Below are 22,503 nucleotides of genomic sequence, written 5' to 3'. Positions count from 1 at the left end.
GAATCACAGCTCCTCTCTGGAACTAACAGCCTAATGTTATTGTCCACTTGACTCTCCATTTATAGACACCTTACAGGCATCTCAAATAAACATATCCAAAACTAAATTCCCAATCTAACATTTCCCCCACATTCACCCAAACCAGTTCCTCCTATGCAATTCCTCCACAAAAGGACCCAATGGTTATGACCAGAAATCACTCTTTTACTGAAAACTGATAAATCAGAGTGAACTTGACCTCCACTGTTCCCTCAAATTCCTATATTCTTAAATCTTTACATCACAAATATCAAGTTCCTTCTCTGATTTATCAATCCTATAATTGTAAAATTTTCATTGGTGTCTTTATTTCAAAGGCTATTGTTTGTAAAAATACATTCTATATGATCACGTGGCAAATATACCATAGAAAAGTATATCCTCTACTGTAGAAGGGATTTGAGCCTACGTGCTTTGTAAGATCCCATTCAACTCCAGGACTATATGATTTTATCAATTCAAGGTATTTTAATTAACACGATTCCTAGGTAATGAAAGAAATGATATTGGCTATTTAATTTACTGCTGGGTCATCAGATGCTAAGCTACTGCTACCAAATCAATGTTTCCTCGTAATCCCTTAAGGTGGTACTTTTGGAATTTTAATGTAAACATGAATTATCCTGAAATTGTTAAAATGCAGATTCCAATTCAGTAAATATAGGTGGGGGCCTTAGATTCCGCATTTCTAACAAGCTTCCAGTGACACCAATGCTGCTGTCTGAGGCTCACACTCCAAATAGTAAGGCTTTAAAGAGCCACTTGCAGGTCTCAGAGTTATATCAGAAGCTGGCTGTTCAAAATTACCTAGATCCTAGACAGATAAGGTGTGGCTATACCAGAAAATATTATAATGTACAGCCTCTCCAAATTCCATAATTAGCTGTGTAGAACCTCTGGGAAAAACAGAATTGTAATCTGTGACTCCATTCTTTAAAGGTCACCTCTACTGATCACCAAACCAAAAGCAGATGAGAAACAACAGCTTACTATACCTTCTTGGGAGCTGGTACCAGGGCTATAATAATCGGTTTTCTTATGCCTGTTTACAGTATAAAGGAAAACACTGAAAACAGCATAAGGTTTTCAGTAACAGACCTGTGTTTAAATCCATGCTTCATCACTTATGGGCAATGTGACTTAAGGATTAGTTTCCTTATCCTTAGACAGGAATAATGCCTCTTTTATTTAGGGCTGTTGGTGATAACAACTGAAATTATGCATAAAACATCTGTAGCACAGATCTTAATACATAGAAAGAACTCAAAACTGGAAGCAGTGATTGTCATTATTTTGTATGATGTACACAGAGAAAGAAGAAAAAACACAGGAAGTCTTTAATATATTTTTGCACCAAACCAATTTTTCAAAAAATTCTTCAAAATCTGTCTGCAGTGACTGTCATTGATTTCTGTTCTCCCCAAAAAATCAGTATTAAGCGTGAGACTAATCCCTCCCCAGTCAATTTGGATTAAAGACATCTCTAAAACTCATTTTGTATAGAATTCTTAATGTGTTTTGTACATATACTACATAACAGAAAAAGAGGGCTACATCTAGGCATTTTTCATTTTGGAAAACAAAGCATGTTAAGTGTGTAACAATTCATACACTACTAACAGGAAGTTCAAAGGTCTAAAGATACAGAGGAAATTAAAATAACAAAAATATGTGGTTTTACAGGTCTTCATTGAATTACCTTTCTCTTATTTACCTACCATCATAATACCTTTTCATTTTTTCCCCACCTGTCTTTTTATTAATAAGATAATCAGACAAGAACATTAAGACTTGATGGAGTACATTTCCTTATGTTCTTGCTATCTGGTTTTATTCTTCTTCCAATTGTTTCAGTGACTCCCCACTGCCTACAGAATTAAGCTCAAAACCCCATAGCATGGGATACATGGCCCAACCTAGCTCATCAGCCTTAGTTCATCCCATTCCACCATGAACATCCAGAAGCCTGCTTTCCCACACCTCCATCACTCTGTGAACACTACACCTCTCACCTGAAGACTTTTTCAGCTCCCTCATTCACAAACCTCATGTTTGGAAGCAAACTCTTTTCAACTAAACTTAAGCACCCTTCATTTTCAGCCCCTTCCCCTCTAGCCTTCCTCCTATGTCCCATGACCTTGTCCCTATGCAGAGCTCTACTGCAGTCCAGTACCATTAACATGAAATGTCTATGCGTCTCTCTTTCCTTAAACTGTAAGCTAGATAAAGGCATGGATGCTACAAAGCTTATCCATCTTTCTACCCAGAGCCTAGCAGTATCCGGCACACAGCAAATACCTAGTGGCATCAAAGGCCAAAGACGCCTTTAGGGCTGTTGATATTTTTAGTTTATTTTTTTAGGATGCGGGGATATACAGTGACATTATTTCCCTACTCTTTATTTAAATATAAGTTAATGATTATCTTGCACACTTGCACTCGAATCTCTGATTACTGTATGTGTGGGTAGTGGAGGTTGAGTAAGAATCACACATGGAAATACAATTTAAGGATGAACTCTTTTTTTTTTTTTTTTTAAGGCCTTATACCAGTTTCCTGATGCCTCATCAAGTAAAGAATTCGCCTGCAAAGCAAAAGACACAAAAGATGCTGGTTTGATCCCTGGGTGGGGAAGGTACCCCGGGTAAGGAAATGAGAATCCATTCCAGTATTCTTGCCTGAAAAATCCCATGGACAGAAGAAACTGCTGGGCTACAGTCCAAAGGGTCGCAAAGTGCTGGACACAACTGAGTGACTAAGCATACCAGGTACTCAAGTGATGGTTATATGTCTCTCCCTCTAACTTTTATTAATAGCTTGGGGGTAAGTTTTATCCCAGCTGCTCATGAGGAGAGAATCTTAAGATAGTGAGAATCAGGTCAGGATGAGGTCCAGTGTACCAGGAGAGGCTCTAGATACTTTATGAGTTCTCAACTAACAACAACTGATAACACTGAAAAGTGTAAGAAATATGAATCCTGGAGACCAAGAGCATCAGATCCTATCACTCACTGTGCAAGAAAGAATAATAAATACAAAGTTCAAGTTAATAACCATCTCTTTCCCTAAGATCTATCTGAAATTTAATTAAATTCAATCTGACATAGGCCTGTGGTGTCTCCTGGAGGGCCAAACTAAATCACACAAACATACAAGATTCTTCCCCAGAATATACCCAGAATTTTGATGAAAGCTATCTGGGGTATCCTAGCCCCAACAGAAAGTTATAACATAAGGGTATAGCCTAGAAGGGGAAGAAAGGAGGCCCTTTCTGCCTAGGTGAATACAACATTCTGTCCAGAAATGAAAGAAGTCAAGTGGAGAGAAAACTGGAAATCCAGCAATAAAATAAGTTTATTGTATTTTATATCTACTTTAAGGTAGGCCTTCATGGGGGGGAAAAGTCAGCCTATTTAACATAAATAGTGTAAAAGCTGCCTATAGTAGTCAGAGAAAAACATGGGCTTTGCCAACAGACTAGGGGTTGTAAGAACTGGTTAACACAGTGCCTGGCCCATCCGTGCTTAATTAGGAGTACACGTTATACTTTCAGTTCTTTTGACAAATAGGTGTGTAACTTTGGATAACCACCACAGTTTTTTCATCCTTAAGATAACAGTAAACAATATCTTCTTTACAGATTAACAAGATAATTGAATGAGACACTGCTTATAAAAAGCAGCTGGTAGGTAGCAGGCACTCAATGAGGGTTAGAGCTCTTCTTCCCTTATGCCAGGTACTGGGAAGCAGTAAGTAAAAATTCAAAAAATGAATGCAATAGTATACTATACGTTATTTAAATGAATATTAGAGCTCATTACATAGGTAGTACGTATATTTAGTATAAAGATTTCTTAAGCTTATAGAGCCAATTTAAACTCACAAACAAATATGCATACAAACATTTCCAATGTGCTAAAAGACAATGAAGCTAAACAGATACAGAGAAAAGCGATTTTCTTTCTTTGGGCATCCTCTTCCCGCTAAGGAGCAATACTGCAGGATAAGGTTTAGAGGGTAAGGTGGGAAAAAGGCCTCTGACTCAGGGTATTTAGCATTTTGGTTAAAAAGGAAATACACTAGGGGTAAGCATGCAATCATATAAGTTGATTGTGTAATAATTAACATCTTTTCTATATGACAAAGGCAATGGAAAATAAATGGGACTGTAAAATGAAGAATTAAGTAACTCCTCACAGAAATATTAACATGTGACCAAGAACAGATACATTATTTTAGGTCATCAAATGGGATTACATATTCAAAAATGGTGTAAATTTAGAGAACGTTACCAGAAAGTATTAAGAATTACAAAATAAAATGAGAAACACAGATATGCAAGTGCATGTTTAAATATTCAATAAGAAACCACAAGAGGCCTAAATGCCTTTCACTGCTGTTACCTCAAATCTTTCTTACTCAGATCACTGCATCTCTGGCTCTAGGTCTCTACTTTAGATAAAAGATCATAAGGCCTTTCCAACATGCCAGATTTGGAGCAAAGCACCACATGCTTTCCTGTCTACATTTTATTTAACATTAAGAAATTCAAATTTTCATAGATATAATCTAGAGTCTCCAAGTACTTACTTACAATAAAATTATTTGTAAAAAAAAAAAAAATGACCCAATATTTACTATTCAGTTCACAAGCATAAAACATTAAGCCAGGTGAAAATTTAAATGCCCTGGTTTAAAAGTAAATTCAACATAATTGTTTTTTACGAAACATTCCTGTCAATCCAAGAGCTCTTCACTTTTGGCAGGGGGTAAGACATGAAACATACACACATAATTTATAAATCATATTTTTATAAACGAAATAAATTTGTTAAATGATATACGATATCTGGTGATAAAGGACACCAAAAAGGCTGATCAATGTCACCCAAATGAAATTAAGTCAATTTATGAATGGTTTAATCTTTATATTCCAAATTTGTATTATTTCAAACTTTTATTCTGTTTTCAAAAAGCATTGAATTTCAATTTCAGAAATTCTTGAAATTGATCATAGTGCACTGCATTTTACTGTTTATTCTTTAATATGGTATCCAAAGTTAGTTCCTTTATGATAATCAAGTAATTAAATTCCTTCATGAACAAGATATTCATTACAAATCTAGGACGCTCAGTTCATCACTTCCCTCCATTCAGGTCTCTGCTCAAATGTCACAATTCAGAGACTTTCTTGACCACATTAACTAAAATACCACACCTATCCCCCTCCCCAATCTCTGCTTGAGTCCATCATTCTGCATTCCCTTTCCCTCCCTTATTTTAATTCTTAGAACTTCACACTACCTGAAATTTATATGCACTGTCTGATTCCCCCACTAGGCTGTGAGATCCAAGAAACTACATTTTTCTCTGCTGTATCCCTAGGGCCTAGAATAATACTTAGCATATAATAAATATTTAATAAAAATTGAGAAGCTAGAAATTAGCAATTTGTCAAAAGATCTCCATACTCACCAGCCAAGGCCCCTCATTTTACATTTGAGTTTGCTAAAACAGAGCAAAGTTAGATGAATTTCTCAAGTTCGTACAAGAAGCCATAAAACTTAAACTACAATCCTGACTCCTGATTCAGAAATCTTAACATAATACCAACTAGTTTGTCCTTAAATTACATATTCACATCAACACATATAAAAGTTTATTCACTCCAAGTATGTAAAATATTTAACTAACTTAATATCGCCAGTAGAATTCTCAAATCATTCACTGTTACCACCAATTCATTAAAAGCTGAGTTGACCTTTTCCAAAATTGTTAGATAAGAATTTTAAAGCTGAGATTTATTATACATACCAAAGAACGCCTCATCTGCATTAATATAGTCATAAAGCAGTCAAAGCTGATCATTCCTTCTTGGCTTGACAGTAGTTTGCTTTTCTCCATGGAATTTACAACTGCTGAAGCCCCCAGTGCCATTTCTATCCATTCAAGGAGATACCGCAAAGAACCTCGCTGAGCTGCTAAACCAAGCAGCAACTCAGAAGCTAATCTACGACCTAAAGTGTCTGCTCCAGAATTGGGAATAGTTACTCCTTTAAGAAAGGTTGTTACTTGTGATAAGCAATCCAAGCCCATAGGTGGAATCTTGCTTTCATTTGCTAAAGATAATGGTGGCAAAGAGCTCACAACTTCAATCGCAGTATGAATAACATCATTGCAAAGACTGAGACCAGGTCCCGACACAGGCATCATCCAACTTTGTCTCAGAAGTGCAAATAATAAACTTAGACCAGTTCGAACACCCATTTCTATAAGTGCATCAGTGCTTGACCGAGGACGTTCACTAACAGAATGGACATCTGCTGAACCAGAGCTGCTCTCCGGAGAATGCTGCTGCTGTTTCACTTTGCCTTTGTCGTGGTATTTATTAGAAAGTGCATAGAAGACACGCTGGAGTACAAGCAATCGTTTTCGAAGTGCCCCAGCAAATGGGGAATCTGAACATACCATCTTTGCAAGTGCTAGCTGACTGCTAAGAAGGGCATCCAAATAGTGGTCCTGTTCATCGCTTGAAAGAGACTCACGTTCAAAGTCTGGCAGCTGTGGTCCTTTGAGGCACAAAACTTGTTGAGGCAAAGGTACTACTTCCTTATTGCTGACCAGTTTAGAATATAAAACAGCAACCCCCTCTCTTGTAGCAATAGATTCACTGTCCTCTGTAATCCAGGAGCTGTTGAGGTGTTCAAGCCATTTCAGTTTCACTGGTGGAACCATAGTTGCCATATTGATTTACTCTTCAGCCATTAGTTCTATAAAGAGAGAAGAAAAAGCAATCAAAAACCTATGAAGATACTTCAGAAAATGTTTCTTAACTTCCATCACATATTACAATTAGTAATCTCAAACTGATGAAGCACAAAGTCTGGACTTTAGTTAACAATTATGTACCAATGTTAGTATTTTAGCTTCAGTAAATGTACCATGGTTATTTAAGATGGCAATATTAGGGAGAAACGGGTGAAGGGCATACAAGAACGCTGCACTATCTCTTCAAATTTAATGTAAATCTAAAATTATCACAAAATAAAAGGTTTATTTTAAAAATCAGTGATTTATGTACCTTTTCTCTTTGGATTCTGGTCCCACTATCATTATAACAATGGGTCCTACACGAAGATGGATCCCAGATTTATATTTCCTGGCCTCTCCTCTGAATTCCAAACTTATACATGTAATCGTCCACTTGACCTCTCCATATATAGACACCTAATAGGCATTTCAAATAAAATTTAAAACTGAATTCCCAATCCAACATTTTCCCCACACCCACCCAAACCTATTCCTCTTGTGGAATTCCTCATTTCAATAAATGGCAACCCTATCCTTCCATTTCCTCTGGCTAAAAAACTTTGGGAGCCATCATTGATTGCTCCCTCTCTTATACTTATACTCCAAATTCAATTAGTCAATTCTACTCTCAAAATACAGAAGAATCCAAATAGTTCTCACACTCTTCCATTGCTAAAACCCCAGTCTAAGCCATCTCTTGGATCACCGAAGAAGCCTTCTTACTGGTCTCCCTGACTGTACTGAGGAACTACAGTGACGCCAAAACTGTGGCATCAGCAAGAATGTTTTTTTATATATTTTGTTTACTGCTGTATTCTAGCATATGGTAAGTGCTCTCAGTAAGTATTTGTTGACAGTAACACTTAAAAACTAAGTTTGCTGGGATAAAATATTCACAAGACATATATCCTGCAAAGGACTATCCAAGATACAATTAAGGACTCCTACTGAGCACCGAAGTATTGATGCTTTTGAAGTGTGGTGTTGGAGAAGACTCTTGAGAGTCCCTTGGACTCCAAGGAGATCCAACCAGTTCATCCTAAAGGAGATCAGTCCTGGGTGTTCATTGGAAGGATTGATGCTAAAGCTGAAACTCCAGTACTTTGGCCACCTCATGCCAAGAACTGACTCCTTAGAAAAGACCCTAATGCTGGGAGGGATTGGGGGCAGGAGGAGAAGGGGACGACAGAGGATGAGATGGCTGGATGGCATCACTGACTCGATGGACGTGAGTTTGAGTGAACTCCGGGAGATGGTGATGGACAGGGAGGCCTGGCGTGGTGCGATTCATGGGGTCGCAAACAGTCGGACATGACTGAGCGACTGAACGGAACTGAACAACTCAATAATAAAAAGACAACCTAATTTTTAAAATCGTCAAAAAGGATGTGAACAAAACTTCACCAAAGATATGTGAATGGCCAAAATGCACAAGTGCTCAACATCATTATTCATCAGAAAGATGCCAATTAACAACACAGAGATATTAATACACACCCATAAGGATTAAAATTAATAAGGCTGACAAGATCAAAGGTTAGCACACATACAGAGCAATCAGAACTCTTACAAACCATTTGTGGAAATGTAAAATCTGAACAGCCACCTTAGAAAGATGTCTAGTAATTTCTTATAAAACTAATCATGCGTGAGTGTGTGCTAAGTTGCTTTAGTCATATCTCTTTGCAACCCCACGGACTGTAGCCTACCAGGCTCCTCTGTCCATGGAATTCTCCAGGCAAGAATACTGGAGTGGGTTGCCATGCTCTCCTCCATGGGATCTTCCAACCCAGGGATCAAACCCGCGTCTCATAAGTCTCCTGCATTGGGAGGCAGATTGTTTACCATTAGCGCCACCTGGGAAGCCTCCAAAACTAAACATGTATTAGTTTGTTGATGACCCAACAATTTCTCTCCTACAAATTGACCCAGAAAAAAACACAACCATAAGAAGATTCAATGCTAAATGACAGCTGCCTCTAGAAGGTGAGGGCATGAATAGACTGGGAAGGGCATGAGGTAACTTCCTAAGGTGAGGGCAATATTGGATTACAAAGCTCTACGCATTTGTAAAAACACAGTGAATATATATTTAAGATTTTACATTTCACTGCATGTAAATTTTACCTTAATAAATACTGAACTCCAGTTGATATACATATATAAGCATAAATATATAATAGAGTTGATATATATTATAAAAGCATATATTTGGAGGAAATACACTGATGTGAGTAATCTTAAAATACATCAAATAATAAGATACATTGGTGGGTATGTGTAAACATATATACACATACACACAGACATATGGATAAGCTATATGATAAAACAAGTATAGTAAAGTATTAATGGAAGAACCTCAGTGTTGAGTATATATGCCTATTCATTTTTAAGTCTTTCAACTTTGCTGTATGTTTGAAAATTTTCATCATAAAATATTGCAGGGGAGTTGAGACTAACTCCTGCCTTTCAAGCAAGTCCCCAGGATGGTAGTCATGACAGTTAGTGGTAGGGAAAGATCCTCATATAGTGAAGGGCATTTTATTTTCAAGATATAGATAGACCTTAAAGAAAGAGCTCCAGTGACAGATAAGCCAGGCTAATTAAAGGAGTTTCCTGTTTCTAAATACATCCTGTCAAATTCTAAATATAAAATCTAATGGTACTTCCCTTTTCAAGCTTATAATTACTATGCTTTATTTATCTTCACTAGATACTTGGAAAGTATATACTTAGGAGAGGGAAAATAAAACCATAAGCCTCCTTCCACTTTATTCAGCAAAGTATTTACCTAAACATTGTGCAGAGGATATAAAAGTACCTTATTTACCTCCATCCCTGTGAGCCACAGGTAATTTTTCTCTTTTTAATTTTGCTAGTTTGATTGTTACAAAGCACTATGTCGCTGCTCTAATTTGAATCTCCCTGATTACTAACATCTGAACATCGAATGTGTATTTGTCATTTGGATATACTTTTCTGGGAAATGCTTATTCGTGTCCTTCTGGTCACATATTTTTCTACTGGGTTATTTTTCCTGTCAATTTGTAAAAAGTTTTTATATTTTGTCATTGTTCTCAACAGTGCAAATATTTCTTCTAAATCTACCTTTTGCATACGCACACATCTTTTCTTTTATAGCTCCTGCTTTCCATTCTTGGTTAAAGGAGCACCCCAACATCACCATGCTCTTACACTTGACTCCTAGGTTATCCAGATATTCACCTGGATTTTCTTGAGGTATATTTTTATGTTTTTACACATGAGTCTTTACATGAATTTTACATTCATCTAGAAGGAAATGGCCGGAGAAGGCAATGGCACCCCACTCCAGTACTCTCGCCTGGAAAATCTCATGGGCGGAGGAGCCTGGGCTGCAGTCCATGGGGTCGCTAGGAGTCGGACACAACTGAGCAACTTCACTTTCACTTTTCACTTCCATGCACTGGAGAAGGAAATGGCAACCCACTCCAGTCTTCTTGCCTGAAGAATCCCAGGGCCAGGGGAGCCTGATGGGCTGCCGTCTATGGGGTCGCACAGAGTTGGACACGACTGAAGCGACTTAGCAGCAGCAGCAGCAGCAGCAGTAGCATTTTTTATTTTATTTTATTTTTAAACTTTACATAATTGTATTAGTTTTGCCAAATATCAAAATGAAGCAGTAGCATTTTTAATAAGCTCTGTATGGTGTAAAATTGGATTCCAATTTTATTGTTTCCATGTAGATGGCTAATTATGCCACTACCATTTATTAAGTAATCCTGGACTTCCAAGACAGCTGAGGACAGTGGCAGTTACATAATTATCTCTCCAAATTTCCTCCCAAACAGTAAGGAAAAATTAAATTCTACACAAAACTATACCTACAGCATAATTTGAAGATATATTATGACAAAATTGCAAATCAGCTGTAAAAAAAAAGAAACAGCATCAATCCCAGTGCACATACTCCCACCTCAAACAGCCACAAGGCTTTGGGCAAGCAAAAGCAGACTAAGAAAATTTGTAGGAAACCGAGAAGAGGAAGGATAGCGAAGGAGCCTAAAGATGATCTGGAATGACACCAGAAAGATTAGATCCACACTAAATCTGAAAATACAGAACAAGTTTCTAGAACACAAACTACAAGAAAGAGATTTCAAAGTAGATTTAAAGGGTCAGGAATGATTTAAAGGAGCAGGTACAATTTTAATTGACAGGTATGATTTATGTGAGTAATCCTTGAAATGCAGAGAGGAGAAAAAAGACAAAAAAGAAGAGAGAAGAATTCTTTGGCAACTGGATGGTAAAAGGTAAAAGAAAAAAAGTAGGAGTGAATATTTAGGGTTCTGCAAGACAAAAGAGAACCATAAAACTGGAGATATAACAAAGCTTCCTCTCAAGCAAAAGAAACGAATGACATACACACACACCAAAAAATTCTTCAAAGTACTTGGACTTTGCTATATAGACAGAAGAGAGTTCCATTCAGCAATAGAGTTGCAGACATAGAGAACAGACTTGTGGTGTACACAGTGGGAGAAGGAGATGGTGGGATAAATTGAGAGTGGCACTGAGACATAAACATTACCATATGTAAAGATAAGCTAGTGGAGCTCAATCCTGTGCTCTGTGACAACTTAGAGGGGTGGGATGGGACAGAGGGTAGGAGGGAGGTACATATGTATACTTATGTATAAGAGGGAGGGGACATATGTATACTTATGGCTAATTAATGTTGTATGGCAGAAGCTAACACAACATTGCAAAGCAATTATTCTCTAATTAAAAATTTAAAAAGAGGGTGCCATTAAATTAGGAATATTATTTTCTTAAAAGCTCGATACAGTAAAAATGAACAAGAAAAAAGACCACAAAGAACTACTACAGAAAATCAGGAAAGTTCACAAACATCAACTAAGGGAAATCTTCCTGATAAAAAGAAAGCATAAAAAAATAAAAGTTAACAATTCAAACAAAACTAAACACATTTAAACATTTGAGGATATAAAAAGTCTTGATTCAGAAATTAGAAAAATAAAATCAGAAAAAGACCACATAATAAATAAAAGTTTTTGAAAAGGTAAGGGACAGGAAGAGAAGAAGGCTGAGTGCTGAAGAACTGATGGTTTCAAACTACAGTGCTGGAGAAGACTCTCGAGAGTCCTTCGACAGCAAGGAGATCAAACCAGTCAATCCTAAAGGAAATCAACCCTGAATATTCATTGGAAGGACTGATGCTGAAGCTCCAATACCTTGGCCACTTGATATGAGTGAGCTGACTCATTCGAAAAGACACTAAAGCTGGGAAAGATTGAAGGCAGGAGGAGAAGGGGACAACAGAGGATTAGATGGTTGGATGGCATCACCGACTCAATGGACATGAGTTTGACTGAACTCTGGGAGATGATGAAGGGCAGGGAAGCCTGGTGTGCTGCAGTTTATGGTGTCCCAAAGAGTTGGACACAACTTAGCGACTGAACAACAAGAAGGAAATGGAAGAAAAAGACAAAATTCTTGGAAATGAAGAAAGAATTATAAAGTGTCCAAGGAAGAGCAGACGCAAATAATAAGTTAGCAAAGGCAAGGACAACTAAGGGGTGTGGGTGGGGGAAACAACTATGAGAATTAAAATCTCTCTCTCTCTCTCTCTCTCTCTCTGTATATTTGGTCTACTTGCCATTCTTATGCCAACAGTGCCTTGATTACAATGGCGTTATAAATGTTCTGATGGGGTAAAGCATGTCCCTAACTGCTGAGATTATTGTATTCAATTACATGCTACCCCCATGGCTGATTCATATCAATGTATGGCAGAAACCACTACAATATTGTAAAGTAATTAGCCTCCAACTAAAATAAATAAACTTAATTTTTAAAAAGAGGAAAAAAAAATGAAACATCACTCTAAAAAAAAAAAATTACATGCTACCTCTCAACAGAGCACATTTTAATTTGAACTTCATTAAATACATATATTTTCATAAAATAGACATTTTCATGATAATTTGTTCACCCAAGAACATAATATGCCTTTCTATTTGACCCAACCTTATTTTACATTTTCTCCATATAGGTCCTATGCCTTTCTTAATAAAGTGTTTCTTAAGTATTTTTGGTTTTGTGCTAGTATGAATGGAATTTTCCTATTTCCTTTTCTGGATAATTACTGCTATCCAGCGATATTCTTATACTTTTCCAAATTATGCAAGGACAGAGATGAATCAAAGAAATGCAAAATATTTAACAAAGGGACAAAAAAATGAAGAAAGTAAAGAAGTATTAAAAGATAAAACAGAAAAAAGGTCTGCAATAAGACTAAGCATATCTGCTACATCACTACCAGCAAAACCCATCTATTTAAACCAAAGACACGGGACTTTTCAACATGGCAGAGGAGTAAGATGGAAAGACCATGCTCCTCCCCAGAAACACATCAAATTTACATCTGCATGTGAAACAATTCCTACAGAATGCTGGCAGCAGACTGTTGGCTTCCAAAAAGGCAAGCCAATCTCCTCAGAATGAAGCAGGGCAAAAAACAAAGATAAAAAAGAGACAAAGGATTTTGGGACAGGGACCTGCACCCCAGGGACGGAGTTGTGAAGGAGAAAAAGTCTCCACACTCTCAGGAACCCTCTCATGGGCGGGGGGAAGGGAGGAGCTTCAGAATCTCAGAGGGGAGCACAGCAACAAGTGCTTGGGAGGCAAAATGGAAAGAATTCCTCACAGAGATCAATGTGAAACAGTACTTCCCAGCATGCCCACCAAAGTGAATGGGGACCGAGTGCTGAGGTTCAGGCTTCAGGGGTCGGACCTCAGGGAGAGCATCGGGGTTGACTGCCATGAACATATGTGCTAATACAACACAGCTGAGGGAGTCCAGGGAAAAGCCTGTGCCTCCCAGGGGCAAGAGATCATTGTCGCAGGGACCCTCGGACTCCGTGAGCTTAGAGACCACAGTAACCCACCTTAGTGAATGCCACAAGTGGAGTAAGTAGCGGCTGTGAACCACACAACCCCAGAGGTAGATACGGTTACTTCCCAGGTGGTGCAGTAGTAAAGAATCCACCTGCCAATGAAGCAGGCACAAGAGAGGCAGGTTCAGTCTCTGGGTGAAGATCACCTACAGTAGGATATGGCAACCCGCTCCAGTATTCTTGCCTGGAAATTCCATGGACAGAGGAGCCTGACAGGGTACAGTCCATGGGGTCACAAAGAGTCAGACATGACTGAACAACTGAGTGCACACACACGCACAGGTATGTATGCCCAGCCACCACCAAAGCTGGTTACGAGTGCCAAAGGCAGAACTAGACACAACTGCAATGTACGATCCCAGAGGGGGCAATCCAAGCGGACTGGTCACCACCAAAGCCAGGGCAAGTGCCTGAGCCAGGGGGCAAAATACCATCCACTGCGGTCCAGACTGCAAAGATAGCATCTGCCACTAAGCTGTGAGAAAATACAGGTTACTTACCGCCCACACCACTGCAGGAACCTATACAGCTTAGCTCTGTGGAGGGACACATGACTCGGAGGGCCAATTCCCATGGGAGAGCACAAAGAACCGCCTCAGACTGTACCAACTCCCCACAGGCCTCGGCTGCAGAGATAAACCCATGCACCCATGGGCACCTCATCTTTGACAAAGGAGGCAAGAATATACAATGGAGAAAAGACAGCCTCTTCAATAAGTGGTGCTGGGAAACTGGACAGCTATGTGTAAAAAGAATTGAACTAGAACACTTCCTACCACCATACACAAAAAAATGAACTCAAAATGGATTAAACACTTAAATGTAAGGCCACAAACTATAAAGCTCTTAAAGGAAAACATAGGCAGTACACTCTGTGACATCAATCACAGCAAGATCCTCTTTGATTCACCTCCTAGAATAATGGAAATAAAAACAAAAATAAACAAATGGAACCTAATTAAACTTAATAGTTTTTCAGAGCAAAGGAAACAATAAACAAGATTAAAAGACAACCCTCAGGAGAAAATAATTGCAATAGAAACAACTGACAAAGAATTAACCTCTAAAAAATATATACATATAAGCAGTTCATACAGCTCATATTAGAAAAACAAACATTCCAATCAAAAAAGGGGCAGAAGACCTAACGGACATTTCTCCAAAGAAGACATACAGATGGCCAACAAACATGTGAAAAGATGCTCAAAATTGCCCATTATTAAAGAAATGCAAATCAAAACTACAATGAGGTATCACCTCACACCAGTCAGAATGGCCATCATCAAAAAATCTATAAACAATAAATGCTGGAGAGGATGTGAAGAAAAGGAAACCCTCCTACACTGTTGGTAGGTGATGCACCCATTATGGACAACAGTATGGAAATTCTTCAACAAACTAAAAATAAATCTACCATATGACCCAGCAATCCCACTACTGGGCATATACCCTAAGAAAGCCACAATTTTAAAGGACACATGTATCCCAATGTTCACTGCAGCACTATTTACAACAGCCAAGAAATGGAAGCAACCTACATGTCCAGATGGCTACAGATGAATGGATAAAGATGTGGTACATAATACAGTGGAATACTACTCAGCCATAAAAAAGAAGGAATTTGAGTCAGTTCCATGAGCTGGATGAACCAAGAGCTGGTTATACAGAGCGAAGTAAGTCAAAGAGAAAAACAAATATTGTATGTTAATGCATACATATGGAATCTAGGAAAATGGTGCTGGCAAACCTACCTGCATGGCTAGAATGGAGACGCAGATGCAGAGAAGAGTCTTGTGGACACAGTGGGAGGAGGAAAGAATGGGACAAATGGAGAAAGTAGCATCGACATATACACACTATCATGTGTAAAATACGCAGCTAGTGATAAGCTGCTATGTAAGACAGGGAGCCCAGCCATCAGGCAATCTGTGATGACCTAGGGCAGTGGGGTTGGGGGAGGGAAGGGGAGGGATAGGGAGGCTCAAGTGGGAAAGGATATATGTATGGCTGATTCACATTGTTGTACAGCAGAAACCAACACAACATTGTACAATTTTCCTCCAATTAAAAAATAAATTTAAAAAGTACTTTAAAAAGACAAAGACTGATACCAAAAAAAAAAATCTATATGCTATCTAAACAAAATATATGCACATTATTTATAATCTGTTATAAATTAAGTATATATAACAATAAGATCTAATAAGTAAAACTTATTTAAAATATATATGCTATCCATAAGAGAGAGATGTAAAACAAAACAATGTGGAAAGCTTAAAGATAAAATGTAAGATAATAATTTAACAAGCAAATTCAACAACCCCCCCCACACCCCGCCAAGAAAGTATTACCTATTTAATAGTAAATAACAATTGGGACAAAAAGTTTCTTGGTAATAAACAGTATAATCATTATCAAGATACAACTGTTGCAAACCTTTATGTATGAGCACAGTAATGAAATACATGAAGCAGAAATGAAAGAAATACAGAGTGGCAACCACAGTAACTGTCAGACTTAATTCCTTGACAAATACAACAGTACATAAACCTCTGGTTATGAATCTACTGTCAGACCATGAATCCCGCTGAGAAAGTGATGAAAGCTGAGGTCTATACCAATAAAACTGAAAACATACATTCACAAAAAAACTTGTATGGAAAATTCACAACATATTTACTCATAATAGTCAAAAAGTGGAAACTCAAGTGCCATCAACAGATGAATGAGTAAACAAAATATATTGTCTATGCAATGCAATGCAATCCACCCATACAAAGGAATGAGGTAATGATACCTACTGCAACATGACTGAGCCTTGTTAACATTACGCTAAGTGAAAGCTAGACATTAAAAAGTCACATATTGTATGATTCTTTTTACATGAGATGTCCAAGAACTGGAAAATGCACAGAGAGAAAAAGAAAGTCATTTCTTGCCAGAAGCTAGTGGGAGGAGAGAATAAGGAGAAACTGCGTAATGGGTAAGAAGTTTTACTACAGAGTAATGAAAATGTTTTGGAACTAGACAGAGATGGTGGTAGCACAACGTGGTGAAGTACAGCTGAATTATTCACTTTAAAATGGTTAATTGTGTGTTATATGAATTACAAGTCAATAAACTATTGGGGAAAAAGAAAACAAAACAGTATGGCAGGAACTGCTTACCCAAAATGAATGTAGGATACATTATCAAAAGAAGGCAGAAGGGCGCCTTATCAGGTACTGTTGACTAGCCACTATGCCACTGAATATCAGGGAGCAGGTTCCTGGATCCATGCCACACCTACAAGTGGCACCAAACCCCAACCGGACCTGCATAACATCTGCCAACCTGAAAGTAAAGCTCAGAATCTGAAGGAGATGGCGTCTGAGGCTGGCTGTCTATGGGATTCTCCAGGCAAGAATATTGGAGTGGGCTGCCATTCCCTTTTCCAGGGGATCTTCCCTACCCAGAGATCAAACCTGGTCTCCTGTATTGCAGGCAGATTCTTTACTATCTGAGCTACCAGGGAAGCCCCAAAGAAAACTTAGTCTATCTAAAATTACAAAGATTCGTTGGTTCACCTTATAAGCAATTTCACAGAGGTTCCATATGCTGCTGCCAGTTTAGACTGTTCCATGAGCCCATTTTAGAGTCAGAGTGCCAAGCCTGCCTAAACTTATTCCTTGCTTCAATCTGACCCAGCCCTGGGAGGGGAAAATGAGATATTTTGAATACTTGCAAGAAAGGTCCTGTGGAGTTGCCAATCTAAGTCCAGTCATTTTATAAACTTATTAACATATCTATGTACCCAGATAACCTCTCAGTGTGTAACAACACAATGTCTGAGCCTTGGTTGAGTAATGCTAACACCTCTATGTCAATAAATGAATCCACAGATACTAACACTTCTGCAGGTGCCTTAAGTACACCCCTAGTTACACCTTCTTACGTGGAAATTTGGGGACTGACCTCTATCCTTAGGGACTCTGTTGCCTTGATACCTGAGAATACAGGGACAGTGTGCCCTTGCTGTATTCACTGTCCTATTCTTCCTACATAACCAAACAGAAGTCTCTCACTGGTTTGTCCCATAAAGCCTCTGTAATCACCTTAGACAAGAACCTCCAGGAGGCATAAATGATTCTGGCTTTGCCTCCATAAGGAGCACTTTCTCCCCATGGATCAGAGTGAGCACCAATGAACAAATAATCTGGAATCTCGCCCTGAAAGTAGAAGAGCTAGCTGACTTCACAGCCAACACAGTTTCCCTCAACAATGGTTGTTTAACGCACTGTTCAAGTTTTAGATAACTGCTTGATTACTTACATGCTGAGTAAGGAGGTATCCGTACAATAGCAAACATCCCTTGTGGCACTTGGATAAATGCCTCTGGGGAAGTAGAACAATTACATAAAATTTAAAAGCAAGCACATTGGTTAGAGTTATCTTTTGATTTATTGAGCTGACTATCTTCAGGTCTGGGCTCCTGGTTTAGAACTACCTTGCAAACTGGGATTATTATGTTGTTTTTAATTCTTTTCTGTAGTGTGTCTCAAATACTGTGCTCTGGTACAAGTTATGTAAAGGAGGCAATGATTCAGAAGATGCTTGGAAGAAAGTTCTGATCTCCATTGATAGTAGTGGCGGTCAGTTATTGAGGGACTAGGTGTTTTGAAGACAAAACTATAGAATTTGAGGGAAGAGAGAAAATGGAATCTACTGGAACAATAAAATACTACAGATAATGGTAAGTACTTAAATTAACAAGGATAACTGTAAACAAGACTAAAAGTGGTGGGTGGGTGAGTGTGTGCTCAGTCATGTCCAACTTTTTGTAACCCTATGGACGGTAGCCCTGCCAGGCTCCTCTGTCCACTGGATTCTCCAGGCAAGAATACTGGAGTGGGTTGCCATTTCCTCCTCCAGGGCATCTTCCTGACCCAAGAACTGAACCAGTGTCTCCTGCGTCTCCTGCACTGGCAGACAGACTCTTTACCACTGTGCCACTTGGTAAGCCCCATTAAAAATGCAGAGGTGCAAAAAGAAGTCAAATATCTTGTGAGCAGGTGTTAGGACCCAGTCTGACTCAAGATGCTGTGAAACCAAATGACGGGAAAACAAACCACATGATCATCTCAATAAATTCAGAAAAAGCATTTGATAAAATTCAACATCTCTTCATGTGAAAAACACCCAGCAAACTAAGAATAGAAGGAAACTATCTCAAAAAGGTAGGTAGGTAAAGGCCACATACAAAAATGCACTGTGAACATCATACTTCAATACTGAAAGCTTTTCCTCTAAGATCAGGAACGAAGCAAGAATGTTCACTTTTGCTACTTCTATTCAACACAGTCTTAGAAGTCCTAGTCAGATTAATTAGGCAAGAAAAATAAATTAAAATTATCCAAATTGGAAAGAAAGAAGCAAAATTATGTTACCAAATAATACCTTATACATAGAAAATCCTAGAGTCCATACACACACTGTTAGAACTAACAAATGAATTCAGCAAAGTAGCAGGACACAAAGTCAATACACACAAAAATCAACTTGCATTTCTATAACCACAATATGAAATTATGGAAATGATTCCATTTATAATAGTATCAAAAAGAATAAAATACTGAGGAATTAACTTAATCAGGGAATGAAAACACTCCAAATGTACATGGATTAGAAGACTTAATACTGTGAAGATGTCAATACTATGCAAAGTGATCTACAGATTTAATGCAACTCCTATAAAAACCCTAAGGACATTTTTTGGGCAAAAATAGACCAACTGAATACTAAAATTCATACAGAATCTCAAGGGCCGAAACAATCTTGAGAAAGAACAAAGCTGTAGGACTTATACTTCCTGATTTTAAAGGCCGCTACAAAGGACAAAGAATAGAATAAAAGAGCCTCAAAGAGCCGAAAAAACAGACTAGAGATCAGAAATAAACCCTCACATACATGGTCAAATGATTTTTGACAAGGGTGCCAAGACATTCAATGGGAAAAGGACAATCTTTTCAACAAATGGTGCTCAGAAAATTAAGTATCCACACGCAAAGAATGAAACTGAACCCTTATCTCACACCATATATAAAAATTAACTCAAATGGATCAAAGACCTATTGTAAGACCCACAACTCTTAGAAGAAAACATAGGGCAAAAGCTTCAGGACACTGCATTTAGCACTGAAGTCCCAGATACCACACCAAAGGCACAAGCAACAACAACAACAAAAAGACAAAGTTGACTTCATGAAAATTTTTAAATTTTATTCATCAAAAGACAGTATCAATGGAGTAAAAAGGCAACCCACAGAATGGAAGAAAATATTTGCAAATCATGTATCTGGTAAGAGATTAAAAGCCAAGATATACAGAGATCTTCTTAAAAGCAGTAACAAAACAAAATAAACCAACCCCAATTCAAAATGGGGAAAGGACTTGAATAGATCTCTCTTCAAAGAAGATATACAAGTGGCCAGTCAGCACATGAAAAGGTCAATATCATTAATCATTAAAGTAGGGCAAATCAAAACTGTTAATACAATGAGCTACCACCTCACTGTGGAGAAATGGGCGCCCTTGAGCACCGTTGGTGTGAGTGGGAAACAGCGCTGTGCTTGTGCTCATGCTCAGTCTCTAAGCTGTGTCCAACCCTTTGCAACCCCATGGACTGCAGCCCACCAGGTTCCTCTGTCCATAGGATCTTCCAGGTAATAATAATGGAGTCATATCATTTAAAAGTGGATATTTAATTTCCAAATCCATGAGGTTTTAAAAATATCTTTAATATTAATTTCTCATTTTCATATTCTTTTCTGCACTCACCTCTGTGTTTTTTCAGTCTTGGAACTTTATTGAAGCTTTCAATGGCTGTCAAAGATCTCTCTTGGTAAATGTCACACTGCACTTCAAAATCTGTGATTTATTTTCAAATATCTTTTGATATTGATTTCTAACATAATTTCACAGTGATAAGAGAACAGACCCTATATGATTTCAATACTTTTGAGACCAGAAAATTTTTGCACCTTGTTTTATGTCCCTAGATATGCTGCAGTGTCTCCTGGTGTAGAGTCTATGGGAACTTGAATAGAATTTGTATCCTGCTATAATGTGAAAATTGTATACATCTTAATTATGTTGAATTGGTTCACAGTGCTTTTCAGGTCCTACATCTTTCTACTTTTACCTCTATTCATTTTATTAATTTTTGAGATTTGATATTGAAACTCCAACTAAAAATCTTAATCTACTGAAAAAATAACTGTAATATATAGTGGAACTATATGTAACTTTGTGCTGCATTTTCCAAGTCTCCTGTAAATGTGTTATCATACTTTCATAATTTAAAAAATAAAAAAATTATAGCCATCTTTAAAAAAAAAAAAAAGAATATGGAGTGGGTTGCCATTTCCTCCTCCAAGGGATCTTCCCAACCCAGGGAGTGAACCCACATCTCCCTTGTCTCCTGCACTGGCAGGCAGATTCTTTACCACTGAGCCACCTGCAAAACCCAGAAAACTGTACAGCGTTCCTCAAAAAATTACAAACAGAATTATTATATGATTCAGCAATTCCATTTCTGGGTTATACCCAAAAGAATTAAAACCAGGGTCTAGAACACATACTGTAAACACATGTTCATAGCAGCATTACTCACAAAAGCTAAAAGACAGAAGCAACCCAGTGCCCATCAACAGATGAATGGATAAACAAAACATGGTATTATCCATATAATAGGATATTATTCAGCCTTAAAAAGGAAAGAAATTCTAACACATACTACAACATGAATGAACCTTGAGGATGTTATGCTAAGTGAAATAATCCAGTCACAAAATGACAAATACTGTATGATTCCATTCATATGAGGTACTTAGGAGTATACTGTCAAAATCATAGAGACAGAAAACAGAATGGTGGTTGTCAAGGGCTTGGAGGAAGGGGGATAAACAGTTATTGCTTAATGGGAATAGTTTTCCGTTTTCACAAAATAAAAATAGCTATGGAGATGGACAATGATGAGAGTCATCATCATTATAAATATATTTAATACCACTGAACTGTACACTTAAAAGTGGTTAAGATGGTTAATTAGGTCCCATTTGTTTATTTTTGCTTTTATTTCCAATATTCTGGGAGGTGGGTCATAGAGGATCCTGCTGTGATGTATGTCAGAGAGTGTTTTGCCTATGTTCTCCTCTAGGAGTTTTATAGTTTCTGGTCTTATGTTGAGATCTTTAATCCATTTTGAGTTTATTTTTGTGTATGGTGTTAGAAAGTGTTCTAGTTTCATTCTTTTACAAGTGGTTGACCAGATTTCCCAGCACCACTTGTTAAAGAGATTGTCTTTAATCCATTGTATATTCTTGCTTGCATCCTTTGTCAAAGATAAGGTGTCCATATGTGTGTGGATTTATCTCTGGGCTTTCTATTTTGTTCCATTGATCTATATTTCTTTGTGCCAGTACCATACTGTCTTGATAACTGTGGCTTTGTAGTAGAGCCTGAAGTCAGGTAGGTTGATTCCTCCAGTTCCATTCTTCTTTCTTAAGATTGCTTTGGCTATTCGAGGCTTTTTGTATTTCCATACAAATTGTGAAATTATTTGTTCTAGCTCTGTGAAGAATACTGTTGGTAGCTTGATAGGGATTGCATTGAATCTATAAATTGCTTTGGGTAGTATACTCATTTTCACTAT

The 22,503-nt window shown here is 37.8% G+C and overlaps 1 protein-coding gene across 11 annotated transcripts in view; it reads right to left on the bottom strand.

Moving 5' to 3' along the window:
* Window positions 1-22,503, bottom strand: part of HERC1 (HECT and RLD domain containing E3 ubiquitin protein ligase family member 1) — a 213,318-nt gene that overhangs the window by 157,031 nt on the left and 33,784 nt on the right. For 10 of the 11 annotated variants that reach the window (XM_010840215.1, XM_010840216.1, XM_010840213.1 and 7 more), the window contains one exon: window positions 5,854-6,809. In XM_010840215.1, the coding sequence (XP_010838517.1) occupies window positions 5,854-6,783 (930 nt within the window). In that variant the 5' untranslated portion in view covers window positions 6,784-6,809. Of the gene's footprint in view, window positions 1-5,853; window positions 6,810-8,558; window positions 8,577-22,503 lie in introns of those variants that run through there. The other variant, XM_010840217.1, reaches the window with a different exon arrangement.

The sequence above is a fragment of the Bison bison genome, unplaced genomic scaffold (assembly GCF_000754665.1).
Source record: "Bison bison bison isolate TAMUID 2011002044 unplaced genomic scaffold, Bison_UMD1.0 scf7180017864142, whole genome shotgun sequence".
In the NCBI taxonomy this organism is placed as follows: Eukaryota; Metazoa; Chordata; class Mammalia; order Artiodactyla; family Bovidae; genus Bison; species Bison bison.
Note: the sequence above shows the minus strand (reverse complement) of the source record. Positions and strands in the feature narration are given on the sequence as shown.